The sequence below is a fragment of the Pyxicephalus adspersus genome, chromosome 2, assembly GCF_032062135.1.
Source record: "Pyxicephalus adspersus chromosome 2, UCB_Pads_2.0, whole genome shotgun sequence".
In the NCBI taxonomy this organism is placed as follows: domain Eukaryota; kingdom Metazoa; phylum Chordata; class Amphibia; order Anura; family Pyxicephalidae; genus Pyxicephalus; species Pyxicephalus adspersus.
In genome coordinates, this window is record NC_092859.1 from 160,505,934 (window position 1) to 160,517,858 (window position 11,925).

The 11,925-nt window shown below is 43.0% G+C and overlaps 2 protein-coding genes across 3 annotated transcripts in view; both read right to left on the reverse strand.

Moving 5' to 3' along the window:
• The window catches only part of LOC140324825 (zinc metalloproteinase-disintegrin-like VAP1), a gene marked incomplete in the record, with an annotated part of 17,731 nt that extends 17,426 nt beyond the window's left edge, over window positions 1-305 (reverse strand). The window contains 1 exon segment of the mRNA XM_072402948.1: window positions 166-305. Coding sequence (XP_072259049.1) covers window positions 166-223 — 58 coding nt within the window.
• Window positions 306-3,761: 3,456 nt separating this feature from the next.
• LOC140324826 (zinc metalloproteinase-disintegrin-like VLAIP-B) overlaps window positions 3,762-11,925 on the reverse strand; it is a 45,694-nt gene continuing 37,530 nt past the window's right edge. For both annotated transcript variants that reach the window (XM_072402950.1, XM_072402949.1), the window contains 7 exons: window positions 11,220-11,295; window positions 10,467-10,569; window positions 9,942-10,032; window positions 8,914-8,955; window positions 8,140-8,172; window positions 7,377-7,508; window positions 3,762-5,527 (listed from right to left, as the gene is read on the reverse strand). In XM_072402950.1, the coding sequence (XP_072259051.1) occupies window positions 5,501-5,527; window positions 7,377-7,508; window positions 8,140-8,172; window positions 8,914-8,955; window positions 9,942-10,032; window positions 10,467-10,569; window positions 11,220-11,295 (504 nt within the window). In that variant the 3' untranslated portion in view covers window positions 3,762-5,500. The remainder of the gene's footprint in view (window positions 5,528-7,376; window positions 7,509-8,139; window positions 8,173-8,913; window positions 8,956-9,941; window positions 10,033-10,466; window positions 10,570-11,219; window positions 11,296-11,925) is intronic.

Sequence of the window (11,925 nt, forward strand, 5' to 3'; positions counted from 1 at the left end):
GGGTACGGGTAACATGGCATTATGGGAGTGGGGTACGGGTAACATGGCATTATGGGAGTGGGGTACGGGTAACATGGCATTATGGGAGTGGGGTATGGGTAACATGGCATAATGGGAAGCCAGTGGGAAAATATTCCAAATAATCAGAAAGAAATGGAAACTCACCCAATACCCGGGTATCTAGCAGTGCGAGCAGGAACGGGAGAGCTCTCAGCATTGTCATGGCGTGCTGTCTCTGATGTGACAGAGGAAGTGTCTTCAGCTGTTAAAGCTCCACCACAGAATTTCCCAACACAGAAATGTTGTACAATCGTCATCAAATCTGCCATTTACTATAATATTATCACCGCAAGAACATGAAGAGAAGTGATGGAGCCGGCGAAGTGGTGCAATCATGTCAGCTGATACATTATTCACCCATCGTATATCATTATTCACCCATCTTATATCATTATTCACTAATCTCATACCATGACCCCCCCATCTCATACCATCATCCCTCATCTCATACCATCATCCCCATCTCATACCATCATCCCGGTGAGAGATGACACATTGGGGGTGAGAGATGACACATTGGGGGAGGGGGGGCATAGTGTATTATGGTTGATTGGAGGACACACGGGTGGGGTCGCTGTTCTGATCCTAACTGGTTCTGCTATTGTGTAAAAATAGATAATTCCAATATTGGACCTTTAGGGATTATTGCCAACCCCAAATGGACATATACGGAGAACAACCAGCAGGGTTTTAGGCAAGTAGTAACATTCAGTGATAATTACAATAGAATACATGTAACAAGAACATTATATTCAGATACATAAGATGGGATCGAGTGATTGGCCGAGACAAATATAGATCCTGATATAAACATGCGATATTATGCCGCACTGAGCGTGACATTCTACCTGCAGCTTGCGGACGCGTTTTGCCCAGTATGGGGTAATTGTGTGGACTTTGCCTGCTGTTTATGATTGGAAGTGAGTGCGGCGTCTCCTGCCACGCTGCCTGGCTCTGCATCCTCACCTAACGTCAGGTGTTTGTCCTTTGTATAGTAATTACCTTTCCACAAATCATCAAGGTGTTCAGCACCATCTATACATGCACGAAGAATCATTGACAAACTTACCACCTGCCGTACCTGTGCTACCGCACAATTACCCCTGAGGAAGCTCATACCGGGCGAAATGCGTCGGGTCCACAAGCTGCACATGGACTCCCGATAGATTCGCATATTAATGTGTATTTATATCAGGATCTACATTTGTCTAATGCCAACCTGAGCGGGCCAATCACTCGACCCCGTCTTATATATATTTATAATAATTCGGGAATCGGTGAAATCTGCAAGAAATCCCCAAAATCTTTGCTTTTCTTCAATAGAGAATACCGAACCTCGATTTCTAGGATCTTCTGCATCTGTGCTTGTGATGAGTTTTGGTTTATCTCCAATCATTTAGATTTCATAGCTGGGGCCCATTCCCTGCCCGGATTCACCCTGGGGGCAGCATGGGAGCTCCGAATGTAATTGGATTCACTAACTGCAATCTCTTACAACCCCAAAACAATGAAATCTGAGAATTTATAACGAATTTCAATAAAATATAACGGGAAATATTGGAGTCATGCCGCAATCTATAAATGTCGCCCAGCAGAAAGTTCCGGATTCTGTGTCATGTGACCGAGCGTCTCCTCCACCCATCAATTCTTCAATAAAGAGGAATAAAACGAGGAAATTCCTGAGATTGGGCAATATTCATTGTATCCAAATCTTGTCATCGGATCGGCCACCATGATGAAAGATTCTCCCGATGATCAGAAATAGTGAAATCATCGGAACCATGGAACGTCTGAGGGTCCAATTCTAACATCGGGGGATGGGATCAGACGGAATGATGATTGGAAGCCAATCAACCAATTTATTGAAGATCAATGACTGTAAAAGTGTAACTCAATACAACTAAGATTATCAATTTGTACAATATAGCACTGACATATTCCACAGTGTTGTACAGAGTCTATAGTCATGTGACTAACTGTCCCCCAGAGCTCACAATCTAATCCCCTCCCCCAATGAGCATAGTCTCACCTATTCACCTTTCTAAATATTTCCAGGCAGATTGGACCCTTCCACCAATCATCTGCTTACAATGCAGAGGGGCGCCAATCCACTTATCACAAAGATTCGGTGAATCAGATTGTATGATGGTTGGCCAATTCCAAGTGAATCCAAAACCAGAACAACATTCTGCTGATTGGACTCTGCCCCTCCCCCGGATGTGACGGCTGCATTCGTTTCTTGATCTTGCAAAGGATTTTTAAGATTTTTTTGTTCTGGGTTTAGATTTTGTTTTTGGGCCCTTCAGTCCAATTGATTTGGTTCTGAGGAGCCGGCGGTGACTAAGCGTGGACTGATTGGCCAATTTGTGTTGTATGTGTGTAGATATCACAGAATCCTAGCTGTGACGGATCTGCCGTGTCCCCATCCTGCGGTTTCCTGCTGAAGGAGGAAGTTGATGAAACTGCATTGCAGGGACTTCCTGCTCACCAGAAGCAAACTTCTTACCACAGAACGGTGACACCACACAGGAAGTTGTCACCATACTGTATATGTCACTGCCTGGCTGGGATCCAATCAGATAGCAAGGCAGTACGATGAAAGGAGCGATCACAGATAATTCATACGGGTGAATGTTCCAGAGGTGATAACGATGACTAGTGAAAGGAAATGACCCACACGCTGTGTCCTGGGGGGCCAATTGGCCCCTGAGATATTCTGCTGTCTGCCCCCTTCTGACCATCCCCTGTACAATGTCTGCCAGGGGTCCCATTTCATCTAAAGTTGGGGGAGGGGTTGTGTTCATAGCTGTGTGTTGGGGTTTATTGGGCCCCCCGGATGTTGGTGGTACAATTGGATCTTCCAGACCCACTGACTGCCAGACATCAGAACATCTCAATCAGCACAAATCTGACCGGCTGTGTACGGACAATGTTACATATTAGGTTAGGTGGAAAAAAGACAAAAGCCCATCAAGTCCAACCCCTAGGGAAATAAACATATCCCAGATATAAAACCCTATAAGACATAGTTGGTCCAGAGGAAGGCAAAAAAATCCCCGGGTACAATTTGCTCCAACAGGGGAAAAAATCATTCCTGATCCCATGAGACAATCGGATGTTCCCTGGATCAGCAGTCTCTGGTATTTTTACTTTAAATCCTTAATCCCCAGTTATATTCTGCGCTTCTAGAAATCATCCAGCTTTTTCTTAAAGCAATTTTATCAGTAGTTCTGATTCACAAAGATTAGGACATCAGTGAATTTCCATCATCGGTGAATTTTCAGTTTGGCTTCTGAGTGAATTTTGGGAGCTCTTGTAGGAGATTGATTTTATGGGGTATTTGGGGTCAGCACTGGGATTAGTGTTGGGGAAACATTTCTGGGGTTCGGCTGGATGAACAAAGCTTCAGTAACCTGCAGAACCTCCTATAAAAATCACGAAGGATTTTCAGATTTTAATTCTCTTCATTTTCCAGTTGGACCAAAATTAACTTTCCAATTCTCCTTAGTTGGGTGGATTGCTGAAAATGTCTGACTTTCCTGACCCCCCATTTTATTATTATTTTCCTTATTGTTTCCCCTTACACTCTGATAATACAAATATAAGCAATGCTGCGCGGCTCTTGAAACCTTCCTCGGAAATATCGCATGGGACAAAATCTGATTCCCCAATCAATAATGAGACTTCAGGAAACGGAGGAGAAATGTTCATATTCTCTTTTATTGGTGTTTATAAAACGATTGCAGAGATTCTCCCAGAACAGATTTACAGATATAAAAGCTAGGAGATAAAATATAAAAGCAGCCACAGAATTTTAGTGAGAAGATTCTCCTAACATTTCTACAATCCGGCTCTGTGATGCCGGACATATCCAAAGTGCATCAAAGTCTGCCAGCGTCACCCAATCAGAGTGTGAGAGTTATTCCTCCGCAGGATTCTATATACACAAAATATGCAAAACCATTCAAACTTTTCAATCCTCCACCTGAAATCATCCGGACCCGGAGTTTGTATTGCCGGCTGTGTAGCAGACATGGAAGTTTTACTGTGCCATTGCTTCCCATATCACCTAAAAACCCCAGCCAATCACAGCCAGGCCTGAGCACTGTCAGGGGTAATTCGTGGCCCTGTGAAGGTTGGATTTGGTGTTCAGTCAGTGGGTTGAGGGGTAATTAGGCTGCACATTGCACATTTTTTGTACATGTGCTGGGGACAGTTGGCCCCATAAATTTAAAGTAAAACACATAAAACACAATATCCCCATGTTGTACATCTGCACCGCAGTAAATGTTAGATTTTGATTTTTCTTCGCCTATTTTGCCCAACAAATTTATCTAAACATTGTGAAATGCATAAAATTCGATTCAATTCATAAACTCATACAGCTAACACACGTCAGGACAAATATTCATTTCCCACAAATGACACTTCTTGATATTGCAGTTCATTCAAACCTTTGTTTATAAAGTAAATTTCTGCCCCCCCCCCATACTATACAAACCTCCTAAACTTATTGGTTCCTGTCCTGGACACCTTAGGCCTCCTTTGCAGGAAATGAACCCAGCAATGACAAATCTTGTATCTTACCAGTCCTCAGATTCAGGAAATACTGAATATCTGCCAATGCCAGGTCCTGGTGACCAATACATCAAACAGCGTCCTCTCTGCAAACCTCCAATCCTCACAACCAGCATGCAATGGAGATGGAAAAGAGGAAGACGTGCTTGAGTCCAGCCTGGATGGGCAATCGCAGGATTGAAAATAAAGGGGGTGAAAAAGACTAATGCAGCCACGGCTTCTATGAGCTGGAAGTCTACAATGTGTTACAATTGTGGTTTTTGGCTTTAGACACAAACAAGTCTCACATAAATATGAACGTTTCAAAGGACAAAGTGAAATTCTTGGCCTCATCCATATGCTGAGGACAAATTAGAAGGTTATAGTGTCTACAGAACCAGAATCTGTGACTTCTTACCTCTCCGGGCATCGGGGCCACCAAACTGTACCACGTCTGTGCAGGGATCACCAGGACCCCTGCTGCCCTCAGTGGTTTTTCCCCATCTTCCCCTTCATTAGTATTGGGTCCTGATAGATGTTAGTGGAAGGAACCAATGAAGGCTGCAGGGAACACAAGGATCAGCACTGAAAATGGAAGCAATATATACAAATGTCTGCAATTCATCAGTCACATGACACCTACAATTATTTCTGCATAGTGTAGACAAGCACATTTATATTTTACACATTACAACACGTAAAATGATCCGGCCCATTCAGCTGAATGGGAACCCATCCATAATCCTCGCCTGCTAGGAGTCCATTATTGCAGCACCCAGAAATGTGGGTCACATGACTTAGATTGGTGGTCAGTCCACGTGTGGCTGTTAAAGTCATAAAACACTGATGAGAACATTAATAAAGCTCCTTTGGACTGTTCGTGTTAATTTTTTACGGGGGGCTTCAGGGCCTGCAAAGACAAAAGAACAGAGACGTGTCATGCCTGGTTTTGTGAAGGTTCATGCTGTTCACTTATCATCTGTGAGATGCCATGGGGGTGCGTGTTACATGTTATGATAAGGCGTGTTTTATATATGTTGTGCTGCTTTCATATTCATCCATAACAGTCCCAACTATACAATGTGTTGCATTGCAGGAATTTTCCTCTTCCAGGAGAGAATAATGCTCCGCTTCACCAAAAAATGTGACAATGCTCACCTCCGATCCATTCAGAACTGCTGGCAGCACCTTGGTTACATTAGAAGGCTCGGCGGGGGATTGTATGAAACTTACAGACCTACAGAGTGATATGTTTAGGAGCGAACAGATTTCATTGTGTGCTTTTGTCAGGCAGCACGGTGGCTCAGTGGTTAGCATTCCGGCCTTTGCAGTGCTGGGTCACAGGTTGAAATCTCGGCCAGGACATAGCTGCATGGAGTTTGCAGGTTCTCCCTGTGTCTGTGTGGGTTTCCTCCGGGTACTTCAGTTTCCCCCCACATTTCAAAAACATGCAGTTAGGTGAATTGGCTTCCCCCCAACATTGACCTTAGGCTGAGATAATGACATATGACTATGGGGGGGACATTAGATTGTGAGCTCCTTTGAGGGACAGCTAGTCACATGACTATAGACTTTGTACAGTGCTTTGTAATATGTTGGCGCTATATAAATACTGTATAATATTAATCATAACAAAATCCTAATATCACAAACACTGCAGGGGGCATTGAGTCAATTATCCTATGATTCGTATTCTGAACACTAAAGGGTAAATTCATAAAAACTTCCGGAACATAGCAGCCTATTGGAAAAAAGAACCCCGGACTCCGCTGATGTTGGGTACAATGCTGGACTATTGTTTAGTCCTCTGTCCTATCAGTATTTGTCTTTCTATGTATGATAACTCCAGCCTGTTTGTGAGTGTTTTTATACCCCCGGTGTCCTCTTTGGTGTTTGTTATGGGGCCCTGGTACCCCAGTGGTCTGTAGTCGGAGTGCTAGTACTGATTTATATAGGAGTCCTTACCTTATATATTCCTGGTCTCTTCATTGCCTCTATAATGTCTCCGGTCCCAGGTTATCATTTCCTCTATTATGTCTGCATTCTCTGATAGCCATCTCTAGCATTACCTATACTGAACATTGAATGTTGACCTTGGGTAATGTCAAGGGGTGCAGTACAGACCCTGATGGGATCCCCTAAACTATGTAAGTTGACACATTCACATGACTTATATTAGGGTGGCATTAGGACTGTCACCTGTATGAGATGATAAATAAACTTTATGCAATGTGGAATTATATTCCAGTGGGCTCCTTCTTCCCCCTCATACATGGGATGGTTTGTACTGGGTCCACCACTGATCTCACCACATTCATGACATTTCTTTATTAATAATAGACGGATCAGTCCAGTGCACCATACAAGGGCATGAGATGTTATTTTTGACATTAAACTGTAATTTCCTGTAATATTTCTTACTACAGATAGTGATAGATATGCAGAAAATTCCACCTGTATATAAACCGCATACAGAGCCCACTAACATGAAACTAAACTATTTCAATGTCATAAGCTGCAGAGTTTGATGGCTCCGATTCAGCTTCCTGCAATCTGCATGAGCTCAGAATAAGAAGAATTTATCTCATTACCCATCTCTATTTCTTACACGTCTTCTTCCATTATTATTTTCATATGACAGTTTCCCTTTAGGAGTAATGAACCCATCTGGGGTTGTTAAATTTTAAATTCTTAGTGTGAATATATTGGTGCTGCCAATAATAAAAGACAAATAGATAAAACCATTTCACTTATTATACCTTTGCTGGAGGAGCTGGTTTGGCGGCAGGTACAGGCGCTGGAGCTGTTGGTGGTGCTGGTTTGGCGGCTGGTACAGGCGGTGGAGCTGCGGCTGGTACAGGCGGTGGAGCCATGTTTGGCCTTTGTATTATCTACAATATGACACTTAGATTATTATCCATTTTTTATACATCACATCATACAATGATCAGCCCCTCCCCAGCCTATTATTGTGCAGGTCCTCCTTGTGATGTGTCCACACACACAGACACCACAAGACCTCGGAAGGTGTCCTGTGCCATCCCAGCAGCAGATCCTTTAGGTCAGACTGCTTCTGCTGTCCTTTCTTCCAATACTACATCCTCCTGCCATTTCCCCCCCTGATAAGAGGTCACCCGGCAATCCCCATAACCTTAAAGAACATGCGATTCATCAGACCGGGCTACCCTATTCTTTTGTTCCAAGGGCCAATTTTGTGGTTTTTGTGGCTCCTTTGGACACTTTAGTGGACAGACGTCAGCACTGGAACTCTGCCTGTTCTGAAGGTATGCAGCCCCCATACACAGCATTGTATGTTCTGGTACCATCCACACCCGTTCAGCATAAAATCAGCAATCTGTCACTGAATCATTGCCTGTTCTTCCTTGGAGCACTTTTGGTGGTACCAAAAACTTTATACCAGGAACACCCTGCAAGACTGGCCATATTGGAGGATCTGTGACCCGTGATTTAGCCGAATGGCTTTGCATTTACTTACAGGTCCTGAGCTATAGCGTAACTTACCGGTGATCTTTTCACATCTTCTACTGATGTCATCTGTTGGCAATAAACAGATTAATAAATATTACAAAGTTTGAACATAAATTTGTCTGAAAAGTACATTGAAAATTCTGAATAATGCTTGAATGAAAACTTTAATGTTCTGCCCCAATGGCTGCTGTAGGCAATACAGAAAAATAGAGGAATGAGGACAAAGCACACAATACAGTGACACCTGTAAATGAAGAGGATTTCCCTTATTATGAGATTTGCCCTGACTTCCTGCTATGTATTTGGGTGAAATCTCTAGGCATGGACAGCAATAGAAACTTAACAGAGATTTAAAGCGAAACCAAACTGAAAACACAAAATGGCTTGTGGTGGCTTTTAGTCTTAGGCCCATACTGCATGGTGCACGGCCACATACAGAGCCGCCAGGGACAATGTAACTCCTCCTGCACATTTATATCATCAGTGGACATCCAACAGCTGAAGAGGATCATCGGAAACCCCGAGGTCAGCTGTCAGTGGAGAAGATAGCAACGTCCTAAGATGCAGCGGTGGCAGGATCTTGGATCTGTCATTGCTGCAGGGGCCTACAAACAGGTAAGTTGTGCCGTCTATATATACATACATATAATGCGCACACTGCTCAGAACAGGAAAGAAGCTGCCCACCCACCAATGAGTTCCAGTCTGCTTCAATAGGTTTGGTGCCAAGAGAAATAAAGCTTAACCTGCAGCACTGCTATTATCCTAATATTCTATGACTATCAGTGTAAGGTAGGTGTGTACTTACCACTGAGTACTGCGGAGCCCAATATCCATCTTTGTTCTGGGGCTGTAAGAGAAGTAAGAGATTTATTAGTAGAATAACTGAAACTATCTGAATAAATCTCCATATGGAAGTGAATGTGAACTTATAAAGGGAAAACGCAACCCAAATGGGAAAATGCATCCTTACTTTTCCTAGCTGTAAATGTCAGCACATCCTGATGGGAATAAAGTAATATCCAACCACAATGACTATATTATACAAAATAAATTCTCCAAAAGGACCCCATCCCCCCAAAAAAACACAAAAAACTCATCATCAACATTCACCGACTAGAAAATAATGTAATGTGAGCAGAGAATCGTGGTGCCTAACAGGTGTCCACACCACAAAGAACAGGTTGCCAATATTTTGGATCGGTGCCACCATTTCATTTTCCCTGAAAGTTCAGACCGGTCATTGATTGCTGACTGCTGGAGGTTCTTTCATGTTCATTCCAAACTCAGCATAGCACCCTCGGGGGGAAAATTCTCCCCATGGGATGTCTAAAAAAGTTTTTCATGGCCGTCCAATAGATATCCAATGGTTGCTGCAAAGTGCCAATGATCTCTGACCTCAGGGGTGCACATAGGTGATCTCTTCACATGAAGAGCATGCTGGGAACACTAAATAGGTTTTCCCCAAAATGAAGCCTGGCATCCAAGACAATTCTTCTGCTCTACCTTGTTCCAGGCTGTGTCTATGGCACAAACCTCACTTCCAGCAACAATCCAAGACACGAGTAATCCTAACATATGGGAATCTCAGCACTATAAAGAGTTCCAGCAAGCCAACTCTTCCCATTACTCTGTCTAAAACCATCCAACAGCCCCAAGCTTTGATTTAGTTGCAGTGCTATTACCCCCTTGATGCCCACAAGGCTCTTGTAAGAAAACTCCAGAAGTTCTTCCAGCTTCCGGAAGCTTTTTTCATGCAGGTTAGGAAACATCTAAAGGTTGTATGGCCATCTCAGAGATGTGATTACACTGGGTTAGTAGGAATAAAAGTTTTACCTGTGGTGGGGACAGATTAGAGCCGGACTTCTTCTGTGACTTCTGCTCCATATACGCTGGGTTTGTGGCACCGGATATCCTGGATGGAGATCTGATGAAGACACAACAACTGTTAACAATTCATTTAATATTTCTCATTCTGAGGCTGCAAACAAGATACTGGCTATGGATGTTGTCACAACAGAGTGAAAACCTATTTCTGGACTAAAGATTTTCATTTACATTTATTCCCCAATAACCAGCTAAGATGAAATCCCTCAGGTGCACCAGATTCACAAACCCAGATAATAACATCATCCTCGTGGGAGGGACCCAGGAGCACCTCCACCTATAGAAAGCTTGCAGAACTACAGGGGGGGGGTAGACATTGGACATTGGGGTAGGTTTACTAAAAATGTAGTTTGCTGCCCATTGCAGCCATGTTTTGTTTTTATTTGGGGGGGGCAGGAAGAATTTTGTAAATTAAATCCACAGCTTAGTATTCACTAAAATTATCTTTCATTCTTTTAATGCAGCTTCTCGTACTTTTGTCCACATCTCTTTAACTTCTTGCGGAACACAAACATTAACACGAGTCCGACTACCAGAGCCACGGCGATCAGGACCACAACCACGATGAGGGCAATACCTGGAAAGACAATACAACAATCATATTAAGACATCAGGATGTGATACAATAAGGTAATGTTCTGCATCACTGAGACATTTTATGCTTTACTGAAGAAAAGCTGATACCAACCCCCCCCCCTCCCACACTCCTGGAAGCCATTGCATGATGTGGCTTTGTTAATGTTTAAGGACCATTCTGAAATAATGAATCTCATAGATCAACTTTATTCCAGTTAGTCACAGCACAATACCAGAGTTTACCAGCAGGTAGCAGTATAGGTGAACTATAATACCATAATACACAATCCTGGTAATAGCTGCTCACATGCCAAATAGTACATACCGACTCCCTCCTTTAAAATGTCAGCTTAGTTCCCCTTTACAAAAGCTGCCCATACCATTCCTTGTTCACCCCACTCAGTAATACACAGAGGTGACCCCGATGGGCACTATGTAACACTGAGCACATAAACACATGAGCGTGTGATACGACAACTACCGGTACCATCTGTAGACCTTCATTATGACAACCAATTATTTAGCTCCATGGATGACATTCTAGGTATGAGGGGCACATTGTATGGGGGTAGTATAATTCTCTGTGGGATTAACCCTTCAGGTCCCCAATAATCAGAAATACATTATAATTATATATATTATTATACGTACTGGTATCAGAGGCGGAGTCACAGTAAGGGGGGGCCCAACCTTCCTGGCACCGACACTGCAGCTCATGGTCACAAATCTGCATAATGAATAAATATTATTATAATAAATATATATAATAAATTATTATGTTATAACAAACATCTGAAAATGTTCTAAACAGCAATAAAGTACCCAAAGCAACCAATCAGAATGTGTCTGAGCCAACCTAATATCATTTTCCTGATATGTGAGTTCTGCACACAGCTACTCATTCCATAAGTTATAAAGAAATCCAACAATGAAAAGAAGACGACTTTGTATATATCAGCCACGGTGCTTTAAGGTAAATCTGCCCTCTGGACCCCACTGACGTCCCTGCACACTATGATCTTCTCTCAGTGTTCAGCAGGCAATCATTCAATGTGTGGAGTGAATTTGTATCGGTAACATTGGACTCCTCCATCTTTGCACCATTCAGATGCCTGGTTGTAGGACAGGAAAATCTTCACCTTCAGACTTCTAGGGGGTCACTGTCCTATAATACTACACTTTACCCCAAGCCACTGATATGTATAGGAAGCTGTTACCCCCATCCCCTGATATACATAGGAAGCTCTTACCCCCATCCCCTGATATGTATAGGAAGCTCTTACCCCCATCCACTGATATGTATAGGAAGCTCTTACCCCCAGCCACTGATATGTATAGGAAGCTCTTACCCCCAGCC